The sequence below is a fragment of the Hemiscyllium ocellatum genome, chromosome 6 (assembly GCF_020745735.1).
Source record: "Hemiscyllium ocellatum isolate sHemOce1 chromosome 6, sHemOce1.pat.X.cur, whole genome shotgun sequence".
Classification (NCBI taxonomy): domain Eukaryota; kingdom Metazoa; phylum Chordata; class Chondrichthyes; order Orectolobiformes; family Hemiscylliidae; genus Hemiscyllium; species Hemiscyllium ocellatum.
Window position 1 is genome coordinate 52,707,543 of NC_083406.1, and position 17,559 is coordinate 52,725,101.

General features: G+C 45.9%; 1 protein-coding gene across 1 annotated transcript in view; it reads right to left on the reverse strand.

Annotated features, from left to right (window-relative positions):
• The window catches only part of LOC132816696 (piwi-like protein 4), a 156,518-nt gene that overhangs the window by 44,415 nt on the left and 94,544 nt on the right, over positions 1 to 17,559 (reverse strand). Inside the window, exon 11 of the mRNA XM_060826577.1 lies at positions 1,204 to 1,276. Within this exon, the coding sequence (XP_060682560.1) occupies positions 1,204 to 1,276 (73 nt within the window). The remainder of the gene's footprint in view (positions 1 to 1,203; positions 1,277 to 17,559) is intronic.

The window sequence follows — 17,559 nt, forward strand, 5'->3', positions numbered from 1 at the left end:
GTACATTTCAATTTTTTTCTTCTTCTGTGGCCAATGGGCAAATTTCAGAAAGGTAAGGGTTGCCACAATAGCAAACATGACATTCATCGAAAACCAAAGTGACAAGTATATCATTTAAATGAGCCATTAATAGAAATGACCACTAATAATTGCCAAGTGTCTGAAGAGAAAAAACAATCAGTACCGAATTATGATCCACCAGGGAAGGAGATGGTTTCTGGGACTGAGCTCAGGAGTTATGTTAACGCTAACCTGAGTTGTCTGTAATGAGGCATACTTGGAGTTGGCCTCAGTGGAATTCACTTGAAAGTACAGTCAAAAGTAAGTTGGCTTTTGACCTGGATTTTCCTTCCCTCGTGTTCTGTTTTCCTTCTCGTTTTCCCACATTCTTCTTTCTGTCCCTCTTTCTCTGTCACATTTTTCCTCCTCTCTATACCCAACTTTAACTGCAAGAAAATAATCCATGGGATTTTGTGCTCAAAAAACTTCCAGCAGCACTACTATCTCACCAGCAATCATTCACCTTGAAACGAAAGTCATCATTACTGATTTTGCAGACAGATGTAAAAGGAATTTCATAAAAGGTGAATTTTTAAAAAATGAAACTATAAAACAATTAGCAAAAGCAAACTAGAGCCTGACTATCATTCTCTCAACCCTACCTCTCGTCATCATGACCTGATTTGCAAATTCCCTCAGACATCTGACTCTCATTGCCTTTTTCCCATGATGCGACTCTCATCTCCTTCTCCTCCTGTCCAAGATATAATCTCTCTGAAAACCTCCAGCTGCAACACCATGGCTCTGGGCTTCAGGCTGCTCGCACCTTCTCCAATCACAGACTGGTGACATACTGGAGAGAATGAGCCACTAATTTTGGAGGGGCAGCTCGTTGCAAAATCTTCCACTTATACTTATCTATATTTGAAATTTTAGCTACAAATAAAACATAAATAACACAAACTAATACCTTATTTTCAAAAACAACAAACTTTCTCATTGTATCTATTTTTCCTGGTCTATGATCCTTCTCACACAAGAGTATGTAATTATTATGAGAACTCTGTGAATGAGCTGTAAATTAATCTATCATTTAAGCAGATGCTAGGTGGTATGATTTGCTGTGGCAGGCCACATGTGGCTGAGGGGTCCTAGGTGGGCATGTAATCTTAAACAAAAAATACAGACAGCCTAAATAATTACCAGCTGGGTACTGGACTCAATATGATGCCTCAAAGCTTGGATGAAGGAGACAGGGCTATCATTTACTTGTATCCTGTAAACAAATGACAAACCATCAGGAAATAATTAACACAATGGGTTTAACAACTCATAAGTTATGATAATATAAAACATATAAAGAGAGAAATGGTAATTTGGTGTTTTCAGGCTGAACGGTTTGTCGCGGCATTCCTCAGGGATCAGTGTTAGGAAAATTGCTTTTCATTATTTAATTTAATACTTGAGGCATGCAGGGGACAATGTTAAAGTTTTCAGAGTATTGTATTCTTGAGAAGTACAATGTGGAATTTCAAAAGGATAATGATAAACAGGTGGAGTTGGTGGATAGATGGCAGTTGAATTTCAATGCAAAGAAGTTTGAGGTGATGCAGGTTGACCAACCTTTGCATACATTGCATCATCCTCCACCACTTCCGCCACCTGCAAACAGACCCATCACTAGGGATATATTTCCCTCTCCAGCTCTATCAGCAATCCGGAGAGACCATTCTCTCCATGAGTCCCTCGTTAGATCCAAGCACCTCACCAGCCCAATCTCACTCCCAGCACCTTCGCCTGCCACCGCAGCAAATGCAAAACCTGTGCCCACACCTCCCCCCTCACCTCCATCCAAGGTCCCAAAGGATCTTTCCACATCCAACAGAAATTCACCTGTACTTCCACGCACGTTATCTCTGTATCTGTTGCATCCAATGTCGTCTCCTCTACATTGGGAGATAGGACGCCAATTTGAGGATCTTTTCAGAGAACATCTCTGGGATACCCACACAATCTAATCCCAATCTAATCCCATCGCTCCATGGCTGAACATTTTAACCTCTGTATCCCTCCATCAAGGACATGCAGGTCATGGGCCTCCACCATTGCCAAACACTTACTACCCGACACCTGGACGAAGAACACCTCATCTTCTGCCTTGGGACTCTGCAACCACACAGAATCAATGTGGATTTCACCAGTCTCATTTCCCCTTCTCCCACCCCCAAGGCTCCAACTCAGCACTGCCCCATTGATCAGTCCTACCTGTCCACTTTCTTTCCTTGCCACCCATCCGTTCCAGCCTCTCCTCCAACCTATCACTTCCACCGCATCTTCATCTACCTTTCACATCCCCAGCTACCTTCCCCCCCCCCCCACCCCATCCACCTCCCATTTATCTCTCAGTGTACCGACCCACAAGCTTCATTCCTGATGAAAGTCTTATGCCTGAAATGTCAATTCTCCTGCTCCTCGGATGCTGCCTAACCTGCTGTGTTTTTTCAGCAAAACACTCTCTATACATTTTGATAGAAGGAACATGGCGGGACAGTATAAAGTAAAGAGGACTACTCTAAAGGGTGTGCATGAGTAGAGAGATTGGGTATGCATAAGCAAACATAAAAAAAATGACAGGGCAGGTGGACAGTATGGTAGCGAAAGCATACAGTGTCCTAGGCTGTATTAATAGCAGTGTATAATACAACAGCAGGGAGGTAATGCTTGGATAGTAAAAGGTATGATATCCACCTTAACTGAAGCACTGTGTGCATTTCTGGGCATCATTCTTCAGGAAGGATGTAAAAGAGATTTATGAGAATAGTTCCAGTGATGAGAAATTTCAGATATGAAGATAGACTGGTGAAGCTGGAACTGTTTTCCAGGGACAGGGGAACACAGAGGAAACTTGATGCAATTTTAAAAATCATGATATGTTTCATCATAGACATAAGAAGAAACAATTTCAACTTGTAAAAGCATCAAAAAAAGGGCACACATTTTAAATGATTTTCAAAAGAGGTAAATGTACTGTGAGAAGAAATCTTTTCACAATGAGCAATCCAATTCTGAAATGCAGTGATGGGCATTTGTTGGAAGCAAATTCAATTAGGCATTCAAGAGAACATTTGACAGATATTTAAACAGAATTATTGTGCAGGGTTACAGAAACATGATCCACAATTGAACAGCTAACTAGTGCTTAATCTGCTTTTGGTGGGGGGCTATGCCATATAGGCCAAAGTAGACAAACAGGAGACTTGATGAACACAGCAGGTCAGGCAGAACCAGGAGGTGGAGAATTCAATGTTTTGAGTCAAGACCCTTCATCAGAATTGGGCAGAGGAAGGGAGCTCAGAAATACATAGTGGGATGGGGTGGAAATGGTGGTGAGGCTGGTGGGAAAGATAGCTGGGATGGCAGTAGGTGGATGCAGGTAGAGGGTTTTTGTCATAGGTCAGTGGGAAGGGTGGAGCAGATAGGTGGGAAGATTGATTGATGGACAGGTAAGGTCAGGTCAAGGAGACAGGGAGAAGGGTAAGGATTAGATATGTGATGAGGTTGGGGGTTTGGAGATAGTGAAGCTAGTGAGGACTATGTTGAGGCCTGTTTGATCGATGGATGGGATGAATCAGGAAGGTAGCTGAAAGAAAGGATCGAGCGTTAGAATGGAAAAGAGGAGGCGGAACTGGAAAGGGAGCTGGGGGTTGGGTGAAATGTTTATGTGAAATTCAATGTTAAGTCCTCCAGGCTGTAGGCTGCCCAGGTGGAAGGTAAGTTGTAGATAGTGCTGAAGGATGTTGTGGGTTACAGAAAGACATAGCTAAGATGCAGAGCTGGGCTGAGAAGTGGCAAATGGAGTTTAATCCAGGAAATTGTGAGGTAGTTCACTTCGGAAGAAGTAACGGGAATGCAGAGTATTGGGCTAATGGTAAAATTCTTGGCAGTGTAGATGAATAGAGAGATCTCGGTGTCCAGGTATATAAATCTCTGAAAGTTTCTGTCCAGGTTGATAGGGTTGTTAAGAAGGCATATGATGCGTTGGCATTTATTGGTAGGGGGAATTCAGTTTTGGAGCCACGATTTCATGCTTCAGCTGGTAAGGCCGCACCTGGAGTATTGCGAATAGTTCTGGTCACTGCATTATAGGAAGGATGGGAAAGCTTTGGAAAGGGTTCAGAGGAGATTTACTAGGATGTTGCCTAGTATGGAAGTAAGGTCTTACGAGGAAAGGCTGAGGGAACTAAGGCTGTTTTCATTGGAGAGAAGAAGGTTGAGAGGTGGCTTAATCAAGATGTGTAAGTTATTCAGGGCGTTAGATAGAATGGACAGTGACAGCCTTTTTCCTCAGAAGGTGAAGGTTAACATGAGGGTACATAGCTTTAAATTGAGGAGTGATAGATTCAGGACAGATATTGGGGTAGTTTCTTTACTCGGGAAATAGTAGGGGCATGGAACGGTCTGATTGCAACAGGAGTAGACTCGCTGACGTTGAGGGCAATTAAATGGGCATTTGACATACATATGGATAGTAATGGAATGGTGTAGGTTATATGGGTATCAGATTAATTTCACAGTTCGGTGCAAGATCAAGGGCCGAAGGGCATGCACTGTGCTGTAACGTTCTATGTTCTATGACTGACGAAGAGATAGGCGTGTCTAGGTCCTATGGCTACCCCTTGGATTTGGAAAAAGTTGGAAGAATTGGTATAGTTTAGGTGACCATTTCACTGAGCATTGGCACTGGGTCCTAAACGGCTAGTCTGACCTCCTGCTCACAGCCCATTTCAATTCAGCCCTTCTTCACCTCCCGACCCTGTCTTCCAGCTACCAACTGGATTCATCCCTCCCATCAATTAAACAGGCCTCAACAAAGTCCTCACTGGCTTCACTATCTTTGCACCCTCAACCTTATCCCATGTCCAGCCTTACTCTCCTCCTGTCCCTTTGACCTGACCTTACCTATTCATCACCCTTCCCACTGACCTATCGCAATTACCCCCTAACTGCAGCCACCTATCTCTATCCCACTTGCTTTTCCCCAGCCCTACGCCCCACATTTATTTCTGGGCTCCTTTCCCCTTTCTATAACCTGATGAAGGGTCTTGACTCGAAATGTTGACTTCTGCACTTCCTGATTTTGCCTGGCTTGTTGTGTTCTTCCAGTCTCCTGTTTGTCTACTTTGGATTCCAGCATCTGCAGTTTTTATTTTGTCTCTCTGCAATATAGGCCAGTTGTCTAGCCCACAAGTTCGTGCCTACTCCTGAGTTCATCTCTATAATACCAGAGCTTGGCAGAGGCAGAGTGTTGAAATTTGCAGAACGCCCACCACGTGTAAATAAATAATTAAAGATCAAGAAGCTTGTCATAGACACAATTGACCTTGACAATACAATGCCCACACTAAAATGTCTCCCATCTGCCCTCACCCTCCGCCCAAAAAAAAAACTTCCCGGTGTGTTAATAAGGTAAGATTTTTCTATTTCTTTTGTATTGGTTGATTGGTAAAAACTTTTTTTTTCTTTAACTTATCTATTATTTGATATTATAGTTGGACTAAGTTAAGTTTAAGAATAAAAATGCAGGAGATGCCAGACCCGTGTTATGCTCCTCTTGCTGATGTGCCCGACTCCTTCAAGTGCAGTAAGTGAGTCCAGCTGCAGCTTTTGTTAGACCACATGACGGCTCTGGCGCTGCAAATGGACTCATTTTGGAGCATCATCGATAGCACTTTTAGTGAATTGGTCACATCGCAGATTAGGACTGCTGAAGGAGAAAGGATATGGGTGACCAAAAGGCAGGGAAAGAGCAGGTAGGCGGTGCAGGTGTCCCTTGGAGTCATCTCCCTCCAAAACAGGTGTACCATTTTGGACACTGTTGGGGGAGATGGCTCACCAGGAGAAGGCAGCAGTAGCCAGGGCAGCATGATGGCTCAGTGGTTGGCAATGCTGCCTCACAGCGCCAGGGACCTGGTTTGATTCCAACCTAGGGTGACTGTCTGTGTGGAGTGTGCACATTCTTTCTATGTTCTGCTTAAGTTTCCTCCGGGTGCTCTGGTTTCCTCCCACAATCCGAAGATGTGCAAGTTAAGTGACTTTGCTATGCTAAATTGCCCATAGTATGCAGGCATGTGTGGATTAGGTGCATTAGTCAGGGGTAAATGTAGGGTAATAGGGTAAGGGTCTGGGTGGGTTACTCTTCAGAGGGTCGATGTGGACTTGTTGCACTAAATGGCCTATTTCCACACAGTAGGGATTTTATGTTCAAAGATGAGTGGTAAGGATTTTAAGTTCGAGCCAGATACATAGCACTGTGGCTGGCTCTGCTGTTCAGAAGGGTGGGAAAAAGAGTGGAAGGGCTATAGTCATAGGGATTCAATTGTAAGGGAGTAAACAGATGGTCCTGTGTTCAAAAACGAGACTCCCAAATGATATGTTGCCTCTCCGGTGCACAGGTCAGGGATGTCTCAGATCAGCTGCAGGACATTCTAAAGGGGGAGGATGAATAGCCAGCTGTCATGGTGCAAACATGCACCAATGATGCAAGTAAAAATTCAGATGATATCCTACAAGCAGAATTTAGGAAGTGATGAGCCAAGTTTAAAAGTAAGACCACAGAGGTAGTAATCTCAGGATTGCTACCAGTACCATGTGCTAGTCAGAGTAGAAATGAAAGAATAGGCAGGATTAATGCGTAGCTTGAGAGATGGTGCAGGAGGGAGGGGGTTCAGATTTTTGGGACACTAGTGGAGGTTCTGGGGGAGGTGAGACTATTACAAATTGGACGGTCTACACCTGGGCCAGACTGGAACCAATGTCCTAAGGGGTGCTTTTGCTAACGTTGTTAGTGAGGGTTTAAACTAATGTAGCAGGGGATGGGAACCAAACAAGGAGATTAGTTGACAGGAAGGAGGTAGGAATTAAAGCCTGTAAAGAACTAAATAATGAAGCCAACGTCACTAAGGAGAAGAGTAGGTAGGGAGCAGAAGATGAAGCAAAGAGATATATGGCCTGAAGTGCTTTTGTTTTAATACGAAAAGTGTAGGAGGTAAGCAGATGAACTTACAGCTTCGATTAGTACCTGGGAGTATGATGTTATTGTTATTACTGAGACTTGGTTGACAGAAGGGCATGCTTGGCAACAAAATTTCCCAGGATATAGATGGCAGGATAGAGAGGGGGGGTAGAGGCGTGGAACAAATGCATTACTGTCAGAGAGGATATCACAGCTGTGATGAAAGATGGCACTATGGAGGACTCAAGCAGTAAGGCAAATGGGCAGAGCTCAGAAATAGGAAGGGTGCATCTATACTACAGGCCTCCCAACAGTAAGCATGAGATAAAGATACAAATATGTAAACAGATTATGGAAAGATGTAAGAGCAACAGTGTGGTGGTAATGCCAGATTTTAATTTTCCCAACATTGACTGGGATTCACTTCGTGTTAGAGGTCTAGATGGAGCAGAATTTGTAAGGAGCATCCAGGAGGGTTTTCTAGAGCAGAATGTAAATAGTTCAACTCAGGAGGGGACTGTACTGGACCTGGTGTTGGGAATGAGCTCAATTAGACAGCTGAAGTTTCAATAGGGAATTATTTTGGGAATAGTGATCACAATTCTGTAAGTTTTAGAATTGTCATGAACAAAGGCCAGAGAGGTCCTAAAAGAAGAGTGCTAAATTGGTGGAAGGCCAACTACTGCAAAATTCAGCAGGAGCTGGGACACATGGATTGGGAGCAACTGTTTGAAGGTAAATTCACATTTAATATGAGGGAGGCTTTTATGAGTATTTTGCATTGGTATTCACTGAGGAGACGGACGTGACGAATGTTGAGGCTCGGAATAGATGGTTTGATTACTTTAGGTCAAGTCGGCATAAGGAGCAAGGAAGTGTTGCGTATTCTAAAATGCATTAAGGTGGACAAGTCCCAGGTCCAGATGGGATCTACGAGTAAAAAATGAGGTCTGCAGATGCTGGAGATCACAGCTGCAAATGTGTTGCTGGTCAAAGCACAGCAGGCCAGGCAGCATCTCAGGAATAGAGAATTCGACGTTTCGAGCATAAGCCCTTCATCCTTGTAGAGGGAGGAAGAGAGCTTCTTCAAGGAAGGCATCCTTGTAAGAGGATTCGCAGTAGGTTAAAATCTTCGAGTAAAAAATGAGGTCTGCAGATGCTGGAGATCACAGCTGCAAATGTGTTGCTGGTCAAAGCACAGCAGGCCAGGCAGCATCTCAGGAATAGAGAATTCGACGTTTCGAGCATAAACCCTTCATCCTTGTAGAGGGAGGAAGAGAGCTTCTTCAAGGAAGGCATCCTTGTAAGAGGATTTCTTCCCACCACCAAACCATCATCTCCCAGACCATCCAGGACCTCATCACCTCAGGGGATCTCCCATCCACCGCCTCCAACCTCATAGTCCCACAACCCCGCACCGCCCGTTTCTACCTCCTGCCCAAAATCCACAAACCTGCCTGCCCCGGCCGACCCATTGTCTCAGCCTGCTCTTGCCCCACCGAACTCATCTCCCAATACCTCGACACGGTCCTGTCCCCTTTAGTCCAAGAACTCCCCACCTACGTTCGGGACACCACCCACGCCCTCCACCTCCTCCAGGATTTTCGCTTCCCCGGTCCCCAACGCCTTATTTTCACTATGGACATCCAGTCCCTGTACACCTCCATCCCCCATCACGAAGGACTCAAAGCCCTCCGCTTCTTCCTTTCCCGCCGCACCAACCAGTACCCTTCCACTGACACCCTCCTTCGACTGACTGAACTGGTCCTCACCCTGAATAACTTCTCTTTTCAATCCTCCCACTTCCTCCAAACTAAAGGAGTTGCCATGGGCACCCGCATGGGCCCCAGCTATGCCTGCCTCTTCGTAGGATCTTCCATCCCGACCTGAAATTCACCTGGACTGTCTCAGACTCCTCCCTCCCCTTCCTAGACCTTTCCATTTCTATCTCGGGCGACCGACTCAACACAGACATCTAGTTCAATTCCCGCCTCAGGCGACTGACTGTGTGGAGTTTGCACATTCTCCCCGTGTCTGCGTGGGTTTCCTCCGGGTGCTCCGGTTTCCTCCCACAGTCCAAAGATGTGCGGGTCAGGTGAATCGGCCATGCTAAATTGCCCGTAGTGTTAGGTAAGGGGTATATGTAGGGGTATGGGTGGGTTGCGCTTCGGCGGGTCGGTGTGGACTTGTTGGGCCGAAGGGCCTGTTTCCACACTGTAAGTAATCTAATCTAATTATAAACCGACTGACTCCCACAGCTACCTGGACTACACCTCCTCCCACCCTGCCCCTGTAAAAACGCCATCCCATATTCCCAATTCCTTCGTCTCCGCCGCATCTGCTCCCAGGAGGACCAATTCCAACACCGCACAGCCCAGATGGCCTCCTTCTTCAAGGACCGCAGATTCCCCCCAGACGTGATCGACGATGCCCTCCACCGCATCTCCTCCACTTCCCGCTCCTCCGCCCTTGAGCCCCGCTCCTCCAACCGCCACCAAGACAGAACCCCACTGGTTCTCACCTACCACCCCACCAACCTCCGCATACAACGTATCATCCGCCGCCATTTCCGCCACCTCCAAACGGACCCCACCACCAAGGATATATTTCCCTCCCCTCCCCTATCAGCGTTCCGCAAGGACCACTCCCTTCGTGACTCCCTCGTCAGATCCACACCCCCCACCAACCCAACCTCCACCCCCGGCACCTTCCCCTGCAACCGCAGGAAATGTAAAACCTGCGCCCACACCTCCACACTCACTTCCCTCCAAGGCCCCAAGGGATCCTTCCATATCCGCCACAAGTTCACCTGTACCTCCACACACATCATCTATTGCATCCACTGCACCCGATGTGGCCTCCTCTATATTGGGGAGACAGGCCGCTTACTTGCGGAACGCTTCAGAGAACACCTCCGGGCCGCCCGAACCAACCAACCCAATCACCCCGTGGCTCAACACTTTAACTCTCCCTCCCACTCCACCGAGGACATGCAGGTCCTTGGACTCCTCCACTGGCAGAACACAACTACACGACGGCTGGAGGAAGGTCGCCTCATCTTCCGCCTGGGAACCCTCCAACCACAAGGTATGAATTCAGATTTCTCCAGTTTCCTCATTTCCCCTCCCCCCACCTTGTCTCAGTCGGTTCCCTCAACTCAGCACCACCCTCCTAACCTGCAATCCTCTTCCTGACCTCTCCGCCCCCACCCCACTCCGGCCTATCACCCTCACCTTGACCTCCTTCCACCTATCCCACCTCCATCGCCCCTCCCCCTAGTCCCTCCTCCCTACCTTTTATCTTAGCCTGCTTGGCTCTCTCTCTCTTATTCCTGATGAAGGGCTTATGCTCGAAACGTCGAATTCTCTATTCCTGAGATGCTGCCTGGCCTGCTGTGCTTTGACCAGCAACACATTTGCAGCCAGATGGGATCTATCCCAGGTTACTGAAGGAAGCAAGAGAGGAAATAGCTGGGGCCTTAACAGATATCTTTGCAGTATCCTTAAATACAGGTGAGGCCCCAGAGGACTGGAGAATTGCTAATGTTGTCCCCTTTTTTAAAAATGGTAGCAGGGATAATCCAGATAATTATAGACCAGTGAACCTGACATCAGGAAGCTGCTTGAAAAGATACTGAGGGATAGGATCTATTCCCATTTGAAAGAAAATGGGTTTATCGGTGATAGGCAGCAATGTCTTGTGCAGGGAAAATTATGTTTTACCAACTTAATAGAATTCTTTGTGGAAGTGACAAAGTTGATTGAGAGAAGTCATTTACATGGACTTCAATAAGGTGTTTGATAAGGTTAGAGATGAAAATGTGTTGCTGGAAAAACGCAGCAGGTCAGGCAGCATCCAAGGAACAGGAGATTCGACGTTTCGGGCATAAGCCCTTCATCAGGCTTATGCCCGAAACATCGAATCTCCTGTTCCTTGGATGCTGCCTGACCTGCTGCACTTTTCCAGCAACACATTTTCAGCTCTGATCTCCAGCATCTGCAGACCTCACTTTCTCCTCGTTTGATAAGGTTATCTATGGTAGGCTGACAGAGAAAGTAAAGTCATAGAGGTCCAGGGTATACTGGCTGGATGGATAAAGAACTGGCAGGGCAACAAGACACAGTGTAGTAGTGGAAGGGAGTTTCTCAAAATGGAGAACTGGGACCAGCAGTGTTCCACCGGGATCCGTATTGGGACCCTGTTTTTGTGATATACGCAAGTAATCTGGAGGAAGATATAGGTGGTCTGATTAGCAAGTTTGCAGGTGACACTAAGACTGGTGGAGTAGCAGAAAGTGAAGGGGACTGTCAGAGAATGCAGGAGAAAGTGAGGACTGCAGATGCTGGAGATCAGAGCTTAAAAATGTGTTGCTGAAAAGCGCAGCATGTCAGACAGCATCAAAGGAGCATAAGCCCGAAGTTTCCTGAAGAAGGGCTTATGCCCGAAACGTCGATTCTCCTGTCAGAGAACGCAGCAGAATATAGATTGGACAGTTGCACAGAGAAATGGTAGATGGAGTTCAATCTGAACAAATGCGAGGTGATGAATTTAGGAAGATCTAATTCTAGAACAAACTATACAGCAAATGGAAAAAACTCTGGGGAGAACTGATGTACAGATAGATCTGTGTGTTCAGGTCCACTGTGCCCTGAAGGTGGCAACACAGGTCAATAGAGTGGACAAGAAGGCATATACTGCATACTTTCCATCATCAGACAGGATATTGAGTACAAGAGTGGCAGGTCTAATTATAGTTGTATAAGAATTTGATTTGGCCACATTTGGATTATTGCGCACAGTTCTCATCGCCACATTACCGAAAGGATGTGGATACTTTGGTGAGAGTGCAGAGTAGGTTCACCAGGATGTTGCCTGGTATGGAAGTCGCTAGCTATGAAGAGAGGTTGAGTAGATTAAGATTATTTTCATTAGAAAGATGGAGATTGAGGGAGACCTGACTGAGGTCCACAAAATCATGAAGGGTATAGACAGGGTGGATAGCAAGAAGCTTTGTCCCAGAGTGGGGGATTCAATTACTCGGGGTCACAAGTTCTAAATGAGAGAGGAAATGCTTAAGGGAGATATGCGTAGAAAGTTCTTTACGCAGAGGGTGGTGGGTGCCTGGAATGCGTTGCCAGCAGAGGTGATAGAGACCATAGCTTCATTTAAGATGCACCTAGACAGATACATGAATGGGCAAGGAACAGAGGGATACAGATCCTTCGAACATAGGCAACAAGTTTAGGTGGAGGATCTGAATCAGTGCAGGCTTGGAGGGTCGAAGGGCCTGCTCTTGTGCTGTAATTTTGTTTGCTCTTGCTCTTTGTTCTAATATGAGATCCCTTATTGCAGCTGTTAACCTAGTTCAATCAGGGAGCCCTAGCTAATTAATATAAATAGAAGTGTCAGAGGTTCTGCTCATACTGAGAGCTGGCTCTAAAGATGTAGGACCAGTGTCAAGTACTATGCATGTGTAAATAGAGGGTGACTTGGTGATGGAACACTCGCCTCTGGAGTTATTTCAATGGCAATGAGAGAAACAAATATACTCCTGAAGAAATTCTGCTCGCAACAGTTGTCTATGAGTTGGAGTAGGTGTTTCTGGTATCATGCTATTATTTGGGGAGCTTGACTCATTTACTTTGGCCATGAAAAACTGGGTCCAGTATGTGGAAAGAATGCATTATCTTCTCTCAGCAAATGACTTTGGGACAAATGAAAAGTAATGACAGCTTGCAGACCTGGATTAAACATCATCTGCCATTTATCCATCCATGTATTCAAGTGATCTATATCCTGTTGTATGCTTTGACAAGCTTCTACATTATCCACAACTCCAAGGATCTTTGTATTGTCTGCAAACTCACCCATCTACATTTTCATCCAAGGCATATATATATATATATATATATATATATATATCACAAACAGCAGAGGTCCCGGTACAGATCCCTGTGGAATGACTAGTCATGGACCTCCAGCTAGAAAAACACCCTTCCACTATTAGCCACCACTTTCTGTGGGCAAACCAATTCTGAATCCATGTGACCAAGTCACTGTGGATCCAATGCAACTTCAGCTTCTGGATGATCCTGCCATGAAGGACCCTACTGAAAGCCTTCCTAAAATCCATATAGATGGCTTCCACTCCATCACCCTCATTGAACACCTTTGCCACCTCCTCAATATTCAATCCAGTTAGTAAGATATAACCTGCCCCTCACTAAACCCATGCTGACCATCCCTTATTAGGCCATACTTTTTCAAATGCACCTATATCCTAACCCTAAGAATTCTCTCCAATAGCTTCCCAACCACTGACGTGATACTCACTGGTCTATAGTTTCCTGGATTATTGCTATTTCCCCTCTTGAACAGAGGAATACCATTAGCTACTTCCCAGTCCTCATTACCCCTCCAATGACTAGCGAGGATACAAAGATCTTGGTCAATGCCTCAGCAATCTGCTCTCTTGCCTCCCTCAATGACCTGGGGTAGATACCTTAGGGTCCCGGGGACTTACCCACCCTATTAATGCTCTTCAAGAGACCTAACACCACTCATGTCTTCATCTCAAAATGCTCTAACGCATTAGCATGCTCCACATTAATTTAGCTATCCTTCCTATCCTTCTCCTGGGTAAATATTGACGCAAAATACTCATTTCGGATCTCACCCACATTCTCTGCCTCTAAACGCAGTTTCCCTCTTTTATCTTTGAGTCTTCCTACTTTCTGCCTAGTTATCCTCTTATTTTTAATGTATGCATATCATGTGCAAATAACCAGGATGACCAATAATGAGCACTTGGAAAACTTGGACATAGTGCTTAAATGTTTCTCCCAGCAGGTGTCAGCTTCAGAAGGGAAAAATGTTTGTCCCGGACACCTGAGATGACCTAGGAGGAAGTGAGGACTGCAGATGCTGGACAGCAGAATCGAAAAGTGTGGTGTGGAAAAGCATAGCCAGTCAGGCAGAAGCCGAGGAGCAGGAGAGTCAACGCTTCAAGCATAAGCTTCCCGATGAACAGTACCACACTTTTCCACCTTAAGTGACCTACTTAGGCTACAGAGTTGACAACACTGGGTTACACCCATTGGAAGATAAAATGGGAGGGATCAAGTTGCCCTGGCTTCAATGTTTGCACTGGTGCTTAGGTCTTTATTTGGATTGGTGAATTATTGTGGAATTAATATGTAACCTGGCCTCCATTGGGACCTATTGCAAAAAGGTCAGCCTTGCAAATGGTCATGTAGTCTTTAGGGAAGTAAAGAAGCAGCTATCATTGAGTAAAGTGGGCGGCACGGTGGCACCAGTGGTTAGCACTGCTGTCTCACAGCGCCTGAGACCCGGGTTCAATTCCCGACTCAGGCGACTGACTGTGTGGAGTTTGCATGTTCTCCCCATGTCTGCGTGGGTTTCCTCCGGGTGCTCCGGTTTCCTCCCACAGTCTAAAGATGTGCGGGTCAGGTGAATTGGCCATGCTAAATTGCCCATAGTGTTAGGTAAGGAGTAAATGTAGGGGTATGGGTGGGTTGCGCTTCGGCGGGTTGGTGTGGACTTGTTGGGCCTAAGGGCCTGTTTCCACACTGTAAGTAATCTAATCTAAAGTGTTAGCTCACTACAATCCCAAGAAAGGTGCTGACATACCATGCCTCCCGATGTGGCATTGGGGTAATGTTGACTCAAAGACCCAATGGAGAGGAATGCCCATCGCATATGGTTCCAAGATTGGCTGATGCTAAACACAAGAATGCTCAGATAGAGAAGGAAAGTTTGGCAGTTATTTTTGGTGTGAGAAGGTTCTACCAACACCTTTATGGACATTAATTTGTCATAGCAACAGACCACAAACCCCTGTAGAGCTAATTAAAGAAGACAAGGAAGTGCAGCACATAGCTTCTGGTCAAATTTAACAATGGGCCCTTATTCTCAGTGCGCACAATTACAAGATGGAACATCGACCAAGTGGCGAATGTGGATGCTTTGAGGTACCTCTCACTGGCAGAATTCCCATTGGGTGGTACCTTGCCTGAAAGATTCCATTCTGGTTTTAATCTTTCTGGACACCTTTCTGGTCACCAGGGCTGAGAGATAAATGGGAGGGGGGGCGGGGTCGGAGGGGAAGGTAGCTGAAAATGCATCGGTAGATGAAGAAGGGGGTGAAGGTGATAGGTCAGAGAGGAGGGTAGAGTGGATAGATGGGAAAGACGATTGACAGGTTAAGACGGTGGTGCAGAGTTTGAGGCTTGGGACTGGGATAAGGTGATGGGAGGGTAAATGAGAAAACTGGTGAAATGCACATTAATCCTGTGTGGTTCCAGGGTCCCAGGGGATTGAGAGTGGTAAAGGTTTGGTGATGGAGGAGGCCCAGGACCTGTATGTCCTTGGCAGATTGGGAGGGGAGTTGAAATGTTCATCCATGGGGCGTTGGGGTTGGTTAGTGCAGATGTCCCAGAAATGTTCTCTGAAACAATCCAGAAGTTGGCATCTTGCTCCTTGGATGCTGCCTGACCTGCTGCCCTTTTCCAGCACCACATCCTTCGACTCTAATCTCCAGCATCTGCAGTCCTCACCTTTTCCAAAAAGGAAATAAAATATTGAGGGGTTTGAATAGAGTTCCTGGGAGTTTTCTTCCCCCCAGGATGGGGAGAATTTTAAGACAAGGGAGCATGTTTTTGAAGGTGAGAGGACAGAAATTTTAACAAGTCATGAGGGGCAAAATATTTACACAGTGGGTGGCTTGTGTATGGAATGAACTTCCTGAAGAAGTGGTAGATGTGGGTACAATTACAAGGTTTAGAAGACATTTGGACAAGTACATGAATAGGGAAAAAGTGAGGACTGCAGATGCTGGAGATCAGAGTCAAAACGCGTGGTGCTGCAAAAGCACAGCCAAGGAGCAGGAGAATTGACGTTTCGATCAGGAATGATAAAGAGCTTATGCTCAAAACATCAATTCTCCTGCTCCTCAGATGCTGCCTGATCAGCTGCGCTTTTCCAACACCACACTTTTTGACTAAATAAATGAATAGGAAAAGTTTTGAGAGATATGGGCCACGGACAGGCAGGTGGGACGAGTTTAGTTTGGGATTATGTTCAGCATGGACTGCTTGGACCGAAGGGTCTGTTTCTGTGTTGTATGACTCTAAGTTATGTCTGGTGGCCAGGATTGGATGCACACATAGCTGTGTTGTTGGGGCAGTGTCCAGAGTGCCAACAAAGACAAAGTTTCCCACCACCAGTTCCCTTACATTTGTCGGAGTGGCCGAGTAAACCCCGGACTCAGTTACATATCAATTATACCAGTCCTTTCATGGGCTCAATAAACTTGGTCATTGTGGATGCCCTTTCAAAGTGGATAGAGTTCATTCAGCAAATTCAGGGATGATGATTGAAAAGCTGTGAGCAATACATGGATTCCTGGAAGTATTGGTCACAGACAATGGGACGCCATTTATCAGCTGAGATTTTGAGTATTTCCTAAAGTCGAATGACATTCAGTGTGTTTGGACAGCTCCAGACCATGGTTTGATGGAAACAGCAGTTCAAACATTGAAGGCAGGCTTAAAGAAACAGTCTACACTTTATTTGATACAAAAATGTCCTGGTTCCTGTTTGATAATGGTACCACCCTTCACATGGCTGCAGGGAAGCTCCTGCAGCGTTGCAGATGGGGAGAATATCTCAAACCAGGTTAATCCTGACATTTCTGGACATCTGGGTGGGGAGGAGGGAGCATGAAATGGCATCAGTAATGCCAATGCTGGCCACATGCCTCCTTTAAGCGAGAGAGACAGTTCACTTCAGGATGTTGAAACTATAAAATAGCCCTATATGGCTATGAGGCAAGGTCAACACGAGGTCAGGCACCATGATATACAAAGTTTGGATAGGTAAGGTGGTTCTGAACAAACCTGTGGATCACATGAAAGCTGCTACCTTGCAAACAGTGGATAAGCTAAAAAAACACCTGGCCCCTGAGAACCAGGTCAAAGAAACCTCCAGAGTCCGAGATGCCTGCAGCCTCTGTCACATACTTGGTACCGTCATTGCCTGAAAAGGAGGAATTTCTTCCAAGACACTCCGGGCACGAGAGACAGGCTCTAGTCCACCATATGCCACCCACATCAGAGTTGAAGGAACTGGACCTGGTGTGAAAACGTCCAAGGAGAATGCTAAGAAAAATAACAGATCTGCATCCCACTTATGTGTGTGTGAGGGAGGTGGGGGAGGCCGGGTGGGAAGTGGATTGTAGTAATTGGAATGAGGGCAATGTGGATCTCATTGACTATGAAATCCTGATCGGGGTTGTTAATCTGGGTCAACAAGGGAGCCTTGGCTGACAAATAGGAGTCTGACTCGTGCTCTCAATTTGTTTAGGGAGAGCTGGGCACCACGGAGGACAGAGTGCTTTAGTTCTGATTCCAATTCTATTTTGATTTAATCCCTATCATTTCCTTTCACTTTCTTCATGTAAGCATTGCCCTTATTAGGTTTTGCTTCTTATTGGTTCACTAACCACATGGGTATATTTTCCTGGTAGT